The 12,883-nt window shown below is 50.6% G+C and overlaps 4 protein-coding genes across 4 annotated transcripts; 3 read left to right on the forward strand and 1 right to left on the reverse strand.

Annotated features, from left to right (window-relative positions):
- Positions 1 to 1,095: 1,095 nt before the first annotated feature.
- VTN77DRAFT_1912 (uncharacterized protein) lies at positions 1,096 to 2,835 on the forward strand (the record flags this gene model as incomplete). The annotated part of the gene is made up of 1 exon (XM_069417696.1): positions 1,096 to 2,835. The coding sequence occupies one exon, from the start codon at positions 1,096 to 1,098 to the stop codon at positions 2,833 to 2,835; it is 1,740 nt and encodes a 579-aa protein (XP_069279698.1).
- Positions 2,836 to 3,951: 1,116 nt separating this feature from the next.
- Positions 3,952 to 5,092, forward strand: VTN77DRAFT_1913 (uncharacterized protein; the record flags this gene model as incomplete). Its single annotated transcript, XM_069417697.1, has 3 exons — positions 3,952 to 4,434; positions 4,552 to 4,838; positions 4,912 to 5,092. 3 exons carry the CDS (start codon positions 3,952 to 3,954, stop codon positions 5,090 to 5,092), a joined length of 951 nt encoding a protein of 316 aa, XP_069279699.1.
- Positions 5,093 to 6,454: 1,362 nt separating this feature from the next.
- On the reverse strand, positions 6,455 to 9,220 carry VTN77DRAFT_1914 (uncharacterized protein; the record flags this gene model as incomplete). Its single annotated transcript, XM_069417698.1, has 3 exons — positions 6,455 to 8,553; positions 8,626 to 8,781; positions 9,040 to 9,220. 3 exons carry the CDS (start codon positions 9,218 to 9,220, stop codon positions 6,455 to 6,457), a joined length of 2,436 nt encoding a protein of 811 aa, XP_069279700.1.
- Positions 9,221 to 10,786: 1,566 nt separating this feature from the next.
- VTN77DRAFT_1915 (uncharacterized protein) lies at positions 10,787 to 11,279 on the forward strand (the record flags this gene model as incomplete). The annotated part of the gene is made up of 3 exons (XM_069417699.1): positions 10,787 to 10,794; positions 10,862 to 10,931; positions 11,085 to 11,279. The coding sequence occupies 3 exons, from the start codon at positions 10,787 to 10,789 to the stop codon at positions 11,277 to 11,279; spliced, it is 273 nt and encodes a 90-aa protein (XP_069279701.1).
- Positions 11,280 to 12,883: the final 1,604 nt, after the last annotated feature.

Below are 12,883 nucleotides of genomic sequence, written 5' to 3' on the forward strand. Positions count from 1 at the left end.
GGTCCATCGCCCGAGCCGCAATGGTTCCCGATCGTCTGAGAACTTGCGCAAGGAACCGCACAGGAGGCCTCTGCCGGATTACGGAGTATTATTCACTAGTTGATCAGTCGGTAGCTAAGGGCCGCCGCCGGGCACTTGGACGTACTAGGTTACTGTGCTGTTAAGCGTTTCGTCTGCACCCCCTGCAGGCTGCAGCCATCGTCTCCACTTTCTCCATTGGCTCCCACGACAGGAGAAGATAATAAGTCTAAGACCCTGTAGGTCGGGAGAGGGGAAAGACAGGACGTGGGAAGTCCAGACATATTATTGTCTGGCCTGTGCCAGGCCATCTGAGTTGTACACTCCAAATCCGGAGGGCATCTACTCCGTACTGGGCACGTGGCTGTGGGCAATCGACATCGCTTTCTCTCCTTATCTGACCATGTCATATGCTTGATCCAGGGTACAACACTCTGCTTTCTTTCCTTCTCCCTCTCCCTTTCTTTCAAACCCTCCGTTGCGATCCCTAACCACACTCCGTTTGCTACCACGGACATGGCGGGCTAGTCCAGCAGTTTTTTTTGGTCCGAAACAGCAGCCCTTCCGCCTTGGCCTGAGCTCTAATACGTCTCGAAGTGACTGATTTCAGGGACATGGCCCCTTCGACGTCGATAATCACCTGGCAATTTGATCCCGGAGAGTGTCACGTATGAGCACGCATATCTGGCAGTGTCTGGCCATATCGCTTGGCTACGACGCCCGTCGTGATCTCTACAACTCGAAGTCGCAGCACTATTCTCCCGAAATTTAAACAATAGCAAACGTCGCAACAAAACAAAAGAGGGCTGTCACAGGCCGATTGCCTTTGTTCTCTGTGCCCATCCGGACGTTTCACTTACCCTCGTTTTCTCTTTTCGCTTCTTGAAGCGTCCGCAAACTTTGATTTCATTCGTTGTCGATATTGAATTCATATCTATTCCTAGGGATCCACTCGCTTGAATCCATCGAACCACCCCTGCTAGGGAATTATCGCATTTACTGCAAACACATCTCTAGATCATTGTTGCAACTGCTTCTAACAGTTCACGGTTCGTTGTCAAAAGCAAATCGTTGCAAATGCCTCAGCAGAACCTACCTGCATCTCGTGGCTCGTTGCGAGGCCAAGCCCCATCCCTCCGCCGGCCCAACAAGATATCGAAGCCCATTCCCACCCTGCGAGAAGGAAAAGATGCGCTTGATCAACGAGAGCTGCGTATGTCCGACCAAGCGTCCGCATCCTCCCTTGCCCAGATGCGTGAGTCTCAATCCTCCACAATATCCGCTTCGCGACGGCAACCGTATGGTGCAGCATCCTTCCACAACCCGCAAGACTCGATCTCCTCGACTGTGTCACATGATTCGGCCATGCAGTGGCGCCGGGGAAGCGCCCTGAAGAATGTCATGCGAAAGCTCTTTGCGAGGAAGCGACAGAGTCAGTTGGATGAGGGCGAAGGAGAGAGCGAACAGCTCACAGTCATAAGGATCGAGAGAAAGGACGACGGGACAGGGCCTGGCAGGGGCCCATTTGTCGCGGTGCATAATTCCCCACGCTCGAATGGCACGTCATACACTGCAAACAACAAGCGATCCACCGGGATCAGTCATTTCTCATCGTCATCATCAGATCATATGGTTCAACTTGGCCAGGACACGACGCTCTCGATGCCGAGACGAACTCCGCGCCGAAGAGCCACCCTGCCCAGCCTAGTTTTGTCAGATGAGGAGGCCCGAGAGACGGCCCTGTCGATAGTCGCTGCGTCTAGCACACGACCCGGCAGTGCTCTCAGCGAAGAGCCTCCACACACCCTCGAGGGACGGTCCCGGTCCAGCACGCAAGTGCACCGACGCTCCCAGAGTGCCGATGCTCTGCGAAATCTGGTGCAACGTCACCGGATGTCTCCCATTCAGTGGCGCCGGCGTAGTGACGAGATGAAGTTCTGGCGGACTAGCATTCTGAATCTGGATAACGATCATAGTCCACAGCGACCTCAAACGAGCACGACAACTGGGACGACGACGGCGACGACAGAGGAGAAACAGATTCAGCCTTCGGAGGATCATGATACTTCGCCTCAGCCCGAGCCGGGAGGCGCCCCGTTCAACCTCGAGAATCTGATCCAGGATTCGGACGTTACTCTCGACCAGCGGGTCACCACCCTTGAAGTGAAGCTGATGGATCTGGAGTTTGCGATTGCCAAAATACAAGGCACCAGCGACGACGCTTTCCTGGGAGCCGCGGCAGACCGGACACCACAAAAAGGGACGGCGTCCGGAGAGCAGCATCCGTCCCTGGCGCATAGTCAGCCGCTCTCCACCATCACATCTGCTGCCAGTGAAGGCTCGCAGAGCTCCGTCTCTCTTGTGGGGGATGGTCGACAGATCAGCACTGACACGCTACGACCTTATACGGTCTCCTCTCGCCCGCCGCCGTGGCAGACGCCGTCGTCATCCACCACGAATCTGAATAACATCTCCATAGAACAATACAGTGCACTTGTCACCTTGGTTCGGAGAGAGCAAACGGCGCGGAGAGCTCTAGAAGCCCAAGTCGTCCAACTCCAAGAAGAAATGCGCCACCTCCGACAGGCAGGCGTCTTACCCGCATCGCCCTCAGGCACTTACTATCCCATCCCCAGCCCGGACTCGCAAGATGGGCGAGGATCGCGGCGTCCGCACACGACACCTTCGCGCAAGGAGGAACGGCGGACGATTGAGTCTGAGACGGGGACGGATGGGAATCGTTACGAGCCGCGCTACTGGGACGGCTCGTACTACCGCTCGAACGTAGAGGTGACCCAGCGGAACGGGATGATCTAGGACGGAGTCTCTTGATGATGACTATGAATATTCCATCCTGTAGTTAGGGGTGGGAGTTTCCCTTCTTCTCAGTCATACTTGCATAGCCTTCGATTCCTTCTCTGGTTACGGGGAATTCTGTCATGACGTGGCTAGCAGACATTCCTTGTCTCGCCGCAATCCACTCGCTTATCACCCGTTTGTATGGCACGGGCATGCACAGCTGTGTTGCCATGATCGTTTTCTACTCTTCTCTACGATCTTTTTCCATCCCGCGAGGTACTGGATGGAAGCAGATTCACTTATGTTTAACATTGCTGTTCACAAAAAGGCTCCTTGGGTTTTGCTGGGTAGATGTGCCTAGGCTATACCCCTGATCTTGGACTCACTTCCCGTTAATGCGACCCTGCGGCGAGTCTCTTTTTTCGTCTACCACGGTCATGAGCTTCAGCGTGAGTTGCCTGTATGACCATCACCAGTGGTATTGGTGGCAAAAGGCCACGGATTTCTTTTTTATCTTAAACTCTATATGCTTGTTCTCGGAACTCCTGGAGAGCTCGAGGAATTCATCCCTATCCGCTATCGTCGAAGGCTTAGCCAGCAGATTTTTACACAACACCACAACATTTATGTATGTAGGATAGGCGTTTATACATGATGATTAGATATTCGAAAACAGCGGTGCGATAATGAAAATCGTCCAAAATCATCCAACTCGATCGTTTGTTCTTGCGTATGGATAGAATCGGTGACTCGATGGCTTTTCGAAACGAATAATAATAACATGATATGATAAAACAGATTATAATTAGTGAGCAGTAGCTTGACTATAATATAGTCCTTTTGCAAGGTGATAGAGTGATATTATTTCTGCCTAAGGCATGAACTCCCAGGCAAGCAAACTGGGCAAACCGGACAAACCGGACAAACCGGCTTTAGGAGATCGGCTCCTGCGGGAAAACATCCAGGCTGATTTATCGACTGATCGATCGATCGATTGATCCAATTAATGCGATGATCACCGACTTGAACAACTTCAATTCTATATTCCTTTTCTTCCTTCCTTTCATTGACCTACTTTTTCTCTCGCTTTAGCTTGTTGCTGTCCAATGCCTTAACTGACCGAGATCCACGACCATGACTACCTCAACCGTGTCCTCCGCCGTCTCCTCCCCCTCCAGCTCTCTTCCGCAGAAGCAACAACCGTCCGCTGCTACTCCTCCGGTTGACATCCTCCCTACTCCGGCCGCGCGGACGTACGCCCATGTCCATCCGGCACTGCTCCTGGCCGTGTACGCGCTCCGGTTTCCGGCCCTCGTAGCAGACCCGGTGTCTACCTTGCTCAGCGATCTCCCGATCTTTGCGGCCCTGCAGGTGGGATATGTCGTGACGTGTCTGCCACAGGCGGGCTCGTCTCATCATCACCATCATCATCCCGCTTCTGCAGAATCTTCCGGAGCAGCTGTTGCGGGGGTTGAGGGAGGGGATGTTGCAGGAGGAGGAAAGAGGACGGTATCACCAGGATCTAGCAGTACGCTCGTGAAGGCAGGCAAGACTCCATATCGGAAGAAGCATCATGGTCATGGCTCAAAGGGGGATGGAATTTTTGGAAAATTGACGGTATATTTCTTTGCTCCCCTCCACACCCTCTCCGTGTGCTATTGATGCTGCTGCTGGTCTTGCGGCCAGCTGACACCTGCTCCCTCACTCCATTTCTGACTTGACTCGACTTGTCAGGCCGCATTCCTCTCATTGACACTGACCTTCCTCCTCGGCACGCCCGTTCTTGCCATCCTGCTCGTCCTCTTCGGCGCGCCGTTCACCACACACATCCCCCACACGATCCTTTGCGCGGCGCACATGTCTCTGCTCTCCGTGACGACGCTCGTCTATGTCCACGGCGTCGATGGTGCGGTCTGGAAGGAAGTCTGGGCCCTTGCCCGGCCGGCTGACGCTGTCTGGGGAGGTGCGGTTGGCACCGGCGTGGGGGCATGGCTGGGTGCAATTCCCATTCCATTGGACTGGTACGAACCTTTCGCCCTGTTTAGTAATCTTATTGGTGTATTATCTTTACTGATTGTATCAATACACGATCAGGGACCGACCCTGGCAGGCATACCCGATTACCATCCTGACAGGGGCATATCTTGGCTATGCCGTCGGCTCATTGACTGCCAGGACGCCTCTGCTCTACGGCAAGAGGATCGAATTCACACCGCCAGTGGACCAGGAGAGCAGTAGTAATAATCAGGAAGCTAGCAAAGAGAAGAAAATATGATAAAGGGGGCCTATTTTGGAAGAGGAATACCCATTCCCTTTATCTCTTTTTTTTTTCTTCCACTCTCCCTGGTTGCTTTCTATCTATCAATCTGATACTATAGTGTAGTGTATAATAGATAGATAAGTATCTTAGGTACCTTATATTCCAGCGATCAGTGTAATTAATACATACAAATACAGTTAAGCCGTCTTGTCTACAAGCTACACCTAATTAATTAACCAATACATTGGCCATACCAATCAACCGCTCCATGTTGGTTTATTTTAGACATTCCTGCGTCTCCAGACGGGAAGGGAAGGGAGCAGGAAGTGGTACATAGATTGGTACATTAGTACATTATTCGTACATCAGATTAATCCCGATTTAAATAGAAGGGAGAGAAAAAAAGAGAGAGAGAGATCCATCCATTGCTATCAGTTCTTTTTATCGTTAGGAGAAAGAAAAACAGACAGACAAACAAACAAAAAAACATGGCATGATACTCTAATAATAATGATGCAGATAGATCGTACAGGACACAAGCAGGCATGCGTTAGGGGGAATAACATCACATAACGTAAATAAATCCATACGTTACATACATGCATAGGTCAGATCACGTCAAATCATCTAGGGCGGGAGATAAATAAGAGGCTAAAAAAAATAAGAATGAAAAAAAAAAAGGAGAAATGGGGAAAGGGGGTGTTCTTAAAAAAAAAAAGAGGGGAAAAAAAAAAGGTGCATAGAACACAAAATTGGAAGGAAGAATATAATAAAATAGAAGGAAAAGAAGAAGACGACGAAGGGAAGAAAGGAGAACAAAACATTGAAGCAATGAAGAAGAAACTTGCGCACGGGAGAATCGAATGAATGCTGAATGAATGCTTCTCTCTTCTATATTAGTTAGTTAGTTAGGATCCCCATAATTAATTCATTTCAATCAACGAGTTGGAACTACCGTTCTCTCGATTGACGGCGCTTTCATTGCTGCATTGCATTGCATTGCATTAACCAGAAAGTTTAAAAAAGAAAGGAAAAAAAGAAAACAGAAAAGAAAAAGGATATTTCATTGAAAAAAGCCGTCGTTAGTTACGTCCGCCGTTATGTTTGTTATCCCTCCAATCGATCAATCAATCAGTCAATCAATCAATCATTGAAACAGTCATTAATATAGTCAAGTCAGTCAGTCAGTCAGTCAGTCAGTCCCTGGTTCCCAAAGCTATTTTCTTTTCACCCGAAAGGAAGACAAAGACAGGATGAGATAGATGTAGTAGCCAGTCCAGCAAGAGTACCTGTATACAGTACAAACAACACCGAATTGTCTTATCTGCATGGACAAAGGTTTGATACGACGAGGATCCGCCCAGATTAAAAAAGACACTAGTTCTTTTCGATGCCTTCCGGCTCCGTACTCACGGGCTCTGGTTCCGTACTTGCAGCTGGGTCACCACTATTCGGGACTCCTTGCAACTCTTGTGATTTGTCTTCTACAGGGGCATGTGCTTCGTCAACTTTGGTCTCAGAAGAGAGCGTCACCACTTCAGCTTCGCTTTCCGGTGCAGGCGTGGTCGTCTGTTCCGGAGCAGTCGTCCCCTCTGCAGCGGCCGTCACAGCGGCTAACAGTGGTGACTCTTCAAGAATCACAGGTGGAGACGACGCAGACAGATGCGACAAAGATTCACGAGCATCAAGGCTTTCGCGTGACCGTTCTGTTGATCCACGCTGCCCGTTCTTGCTGTCCCTGATGATCTGTGACAAGTTCTGACTCGACGTAACCGAAAGTTCCGTATCCGACTGCGGCGGACTCTTGGCCCGTTCTCTCTCATCCTTGGGACCTTCTTTCATGTGCGCAACCTTGAATTTGAACTTATCGAACAGGCTACGCTTTTCGGGTTCCGAAGACTGTGATGAATCTTTCAGGTTGCTCGTGGATCTAGCAAGGTCAGAGTCCTGCGTGGACGCAGTATAGAACCGCCAGCTACGTCGGTTTTCCTTCTTATCCACCCTGGGTGCCTCGTCAACTTGGTCATCTTGAAGATCGGAGTGGTCTGTAAAGGAGGATCGGGAGTGTAACGACGGAGTTCTTGATCTACTTGGCCTCAATGTGCTTTCTGATGCCTGGTGATGATGACCACCACCACCGTCAGGGGCAGGGGGAGGAACTACATGTCCCTCCCGGTTGGGGTACGACGACGCACTATCGTTCGAGGAAACTGGCGTGGGAACTGGCATTTGGGACGTCGCAGCAACGGCTGGAGGATCAGCCGGTGCCGTACTCAATGACTGGGAGGAGCTCTGGGCGCTTTCGTTGGAGCTCCCCGGAATCCGTTTCTTCCTTAGTCGGTTGGGTTGCCGCACCTCCTTGTGTTCCGTAGGCGGTGACTTGGTGAAAAAGCTTGACAGCTTGCGTTCTCTGGTCGGAGTTATTGCCGGAGGCGTGGATATGCCGGTGGGAAGTGGCCCAAGTAGATTAGATTGCTCCGGGGTTTGACCCTGGACTTGATCCGCGGTGGAGGGTTCTGATGTATTTTGGAGACGAGGGCCGTGGGCTGAAGGGGCACGACTGCTGGATCTCGACCTTCCATACGTTTGGGGTGGTGGAGCCAAGCTGGCGGATGTTGGAGTGGGAGTGGCAGGTTCACCGCTTCGACCTAACCTGGACGATGCGAGTCCCGGCGACTTCTTCGAGGGGACCGTGTTGCTTCGATGTACGCCTGTAATCGAAGTCGGTGTACCGGGGCTTTGCGCATTGCCTGAATTTCGCGAGCCCTTCGAAGACACCGATACGTTTCTTCGAATCTCGTATTTCCTTAAGCTGTCTGCACCAGCACTCGCGTTGGAAGCAGACCGTCGAAGCCGAGGTGTCGGAGTCTCCGGGACATTATTCGTTTGGAGCTCTTCGACCGTCTGCGGGTCGGCCGCCGTGCCATTCATGCCGAACAAGAAATGATCTTGGTTTTCAATCAGGAAAATAAGCACATCCTGGCTGAGCTTGTATTCTTCTGGCGCCATGTCGTGGGATGGATGGGACAGCAAGCCCGGTTGAAAGATTGCAGACAGATTCGCGGATGTCATGCGATTCTTCTCTGATTTGGACGCGAATACTGCCAGTAGATCCAAAATGTAGAGAAGCAGCTGCTTATTCAGTGGAGGCAGTTCCCGGATCAACTGCTGATATGTCGCCACAGCTTTGTCGTAGTCAAAATCGCCAGAATCTTTGTGCGCCGCCTCCATATCACCCACCGCTTGTGCCTGGTGATTCCTTAACGGCTCGCGGAAGCGCTCGTAGAATTCGAGAGGCACAATCGGTTCTGGTAATTGGTTCAAATAGCGACGCAGAATATTTGCCGCGTCGTGTACGGTATATCCGGACCAGTCGAGGCCCTTGCCATAGCGCTCAGGGGAATCGAAGATCTCCTGAAGCTCCTTGATGCGGCGTGCAGAACCGCTGAGACGAAAGATACCTTCAATATCGGTAGCTGCAATTCGTTGATCAGCATCCACTCTTTTCATTGACGAGGAGACGGGTGTAGAAAACACAGTGAGCTTACCTTGCTCCTTCAAGAAGACACCACATTTGGCGACAACAATGGGCACATAGCCATAAATAAAGCTCTCGCCCTTGTCATTGGTGAGGGAAATCGCAACATTTGCATATTTGATGCTAACATTGAGTGGAACACCAAAGATCCCACCTTTTTGTTGGCCTATTGGACTAGTAAGTAAGCGATAAAAAGACGATCTCCAATAGAATGAACTTCAGATCATAGGAGAAAGGAGGAAGCAGGGTGATTAAGAGGGATGGCCCAGTCAGGTTTGGCGCGTCGCAAGGCTTCACACTGGCGCCATCACTTTTGGCTGGGTGGTCGACATGCATGAATGCAACACTAAAGTGGCTGATGCTCGGGAAGAAAGTGCAGTCCCACCAGCGACCTGTGTAGAGATGTGACCAGGAAAGAACGTACCTTTATTCTCTTCCTCCTTCTTTGTGTTACGCTTGAACTGCTTCCACCAAGATGCGAGATCTCGTTTCGTTGGAGGGGTGGGAGGGGCAGGTTCTGTTTGTGACGACGTTTGAGCATTTCTTGATGAGAAACTTTGCAGAGCTGAATTCGTCGACTGATGTTGTGAGTTGCCGGTTGCCATGATGAACGAAAGGGTAGCGAGAGAAAGATGCGGTAGACCGGCAGGCTGATGAGCAGGGTAGAGCGATTAATGATTATCTGAGACGGTGATTCAGGCCTCTGGCCTCCGTGATGGCCCGGACTGTTCGTGGGTGGCCGACTGGTCGTGAGAAGACACCGTGGGCAGTTGGCTGGACGCGATCCCAAAATAGCACGTTAAGCTAGATGGGACACAGTGGGACGACCCCAGCGATGGATCGTCGCAGTGAGCTGTAGACACTCGATATGAAGGATGGGTGTGGATGTTGGACGATAGAGGCGTTGGCATCGGACGAGGGACACTGTTATGGCAAGGGAAAGGGATGTCGGAGCCCGAAGACAAAACGTAGTAGTAGACGAAAAGGCGGCTGCGATCAAAGTGGATGGTCACAAGTCTTGATTGTCGAGGACAGAGACGACGGCGAACGGTGTCGCCTGATGTCTCCAGATGAGACAGGCAGTGAGGTTGAAAGGAGCGTTCGACAGCTCTGACGATGCAGGGAGTTTGGCAGGTTAAGATGGACCGAAGGGGATGGAGAGAGTGCAGAGTGGCTCCGGTTCAAAGTGGTGAATCTTCAGGATGGATGGATGGCACAGCAGGTCACGGGGATGCAAAGAGTCACAGGCACCAGAAGGCAGCCAGGCCCTCAGGGCTGGGGCTTGGGCGGTACTCCGGGGCCTTTGGGACCGCCTAGACTCCCTAGGGGCTGGTGAATCCTTCGCTGTGGGCGGCACCAGAGCCCGTTGGACCCTCTATGGCTAACCTAAGCTCTTACTACCGGTCAATTATTATTAGCAGCCCGAACAGCCCCAGCGGCCCAACCACTCCCGCCCGTCAGCGAGACCCTGGAATGGGTTTAGAACCTTGGAGGTTCCCTGGAACCCCAGAAGGAAGAGAAGCCCGCTCCGCTAGTTAGTGGAACGGTTCCAGCTACGACAGAACTATGTCCGATACAACACGCTTCTAGACCGTCTCCAGACTGCCACTAGAAGGAAGAAACCCAAATCCGCGTGCCTGAGACTCCTCGGTATCCTCGGGACAATGGTACGCACCCATTTTGGAGTCCTGAAGCCGGGCTACGTACGGAGTACAGTACGGCTGAACAAGAGCTATTTGAATCTAGCGATATCATCGTACAGATGCGCAGTCTCCCGTCCACTAATAATCAATTGTGCCCCTGGACCCCTCTTTTCGGATAATTGCATCCGGTCCTGCTCGGATTTAGATCGTTAGGCTTCGAATTGAAGCCCTGCTACCGTTTTGGGCGTCGAGAATGCAGCCGATGACGAGAGCAGCGCCCTTTGTCGCTGTTTGCGAAAGTCACGTGTTGGTCATGTGAGTCATGTGACTATATGGTATTTCCCAATTTAAATAAAAGTCATGTGACTCCGGAGATTCAAGTTGTTCCGAATCGCGGTGCAGTGCAGAGCTTGTGGTCCACCAGAGCTCTGGAGGAAATTCAACCAGCGAGCAACAGATCGACGGACTGGTCCATCCTCATATCTTCTTCTTGTCGCAATTGTTTCTTTTTTTGCTTATTAAATCACAATGGATGGGTAAGTAATTGAAAAAAAAAAGTCTCATCAGGAACCCAGGCAGGGCCATGTGCTGATTTGCGGCTAGACTGAATGCTTCCGAGCAGCGCGAGCTGGCCGCTCGCATGGAGAAAAAGCAGATGAAGGAGTTTATGACGGTATGACTTCCTTGCTCCAAATTCCGGCCCAAGAAAAAAAAAGGTGTCTGTCCATTCCAATCTTCCAAGACATTTGTGGCTTCGGCGATACTTCTGGCAGGTCCCTACTTTTCAAACGACAAGCACTGAACTGACCGGGTTCTTGTGCTCCAGATGTACTCTCGTCTCGTGCAGCGATGCTTTGACGACTGTGTCAATGACTTCACTACCAAGTCCCTCGTCTCCCGGGAAGAAGGCTGTGTCCTTCGCTGCGTCGACAAGCATCTCAAGAGCTCTGCGCGCCTCGGGGAGCGCTTCCAGGAGCAGAACGCCGCCATGATGCAGAGTGGTCAGCTTCCTGGTCGGTAAATTCGGCCGTTGTTGGTCACGAAAGGTTTCACATGGGTCGAGGTCTCTCTGGTCTGAGTGTAGTGGACTCACTCCTGGATATCACGGGTTGTCATATGGAGTCTTGTTCTTGAGTTGTCAGGATTCAAGTCCTGATGAGTGTGTAAAGGGTTCAGCATGGGCAAAGCTCATGGGGCCCACTTGACATGTTTTCTCTCCTCTTCATGTTCTCTGTATAATAGGTCCTTACAAGTTACCTGCATGCATAAAGCAGGTCTGGCAGCTACCAGGCGATGGTTGGTCTTCCGGTTCAAAGTATGATAGCAGACAATAATAAAGAAAATGGCAATCGTCATGCCGATCACGTTCACGAATTCAGCGCAAATGATTTTATAGGACATGGCTGTTCCTAGATAATGTTCTCTCTCGACGGTCATGGTATCCCTATTAGATTCCTGATAACCCCTGCTAGTAAATATATATATCTGCAATGGATGACTGATGACATAGTCTTCTCGCCAGCACCAGCATCTCTCTTTTTTTTTTGGCCACTTACTACACAGGCTACATCTACAATTTAAATTGAAAAGAGCACACTGTCACCACATCACGAGGTATTTGTTTCTATTATAACTGAACTAAACTAAGAGCTAGTGTCTACCCCAGTCTACATCCAAGTCTAGTAATCATCTTATCAGATCCGCCGGTTACAAATGGGATAAGTTGATAGTGAAAACAGGGAAATTCATCAAACATAGATATCTAGGTACAGTGGTAATAGCTGTACAACAATATCTGTCTACCTAGGTAGATAACGACGATGGATCAGGTCTGGGCGGAAAGAATTGCCTAATCGGTGCATGGGTACCAGCAGTGCAAAAAGTGGAGAAGACGGAGTATCTTTCTCGGAGACTTTTATCTTGCTGTACAGGATGATCCTATACAACCCTGGAACGGTATGATCTGCTGCATTATTGATTCAGAGTAGATTTCTTGTGCGAATTTTTTGATTCTCTAATTGCAAAAATCAACATAGTGGGCGATGTATGAATCCCTGCTGTGGGTGATGTAGGTCGAGGATATTACTAATAATCGTGACGATGCTGCTGCGTCATTCATCTGAAAAAGGAAAGGTGGCTGTGGGTGCTTCGGGACTGGGACAGCAGCAGCAGTATTTTATCATTTGCTAGGGACGTATTGGACGTAACTTACTGGTCGATCATCTCATCTGTCGGGAGTGGGTTGGGATTGAAGCTTCCTTGTGAGGGGGAACAGAGTTCTATTTTGCGTAGGCATCGGGAATACCTGCTTGCAGCTCGAATTGTTGTTGTTTGCCCCTCATCGCGTCCATCTGCCAGTTGAATTTTACCCCGCTATTCAATCTTCATCGCCAGCAGAACTTCTTTCTTTGCTGGTTTTCCCTTCCCCTCACTTGTGACTTCTCAGGCGCTTGCCGTCGCTGCTCTCTCCTCATCCGATTCCCCTTTCCCCACACAGAGTCCCATTTTTTCCGAGTGTAAGCATCTATATAAATTACTCGTATATCTATCCATCTCGTAACCGTTTTTCTTCCACCCCACCCTCCGTATCCGTCCACTTCCTTCCCCCCTTCTTCCTGCTCACGT

The sequence above is a fragment of the Rasamsonia byssochlamydoides genome (assembly GCF_041956645.1).
Source record: "Rasamsonia byssochlamydoides strain NRRL 3658 unplaced genomic scaffold VTN77scaffold_15, whole genome shotgun sequence".
NCBI classification, from domain to species: domain Eukaryota; kingdom Fungi; phylum Ascomycota; class Eurotiomycetes; order Eurotiales; family Trichocomaceae; genus Rasamsonia; species Rasamsonia byssochlamydoides.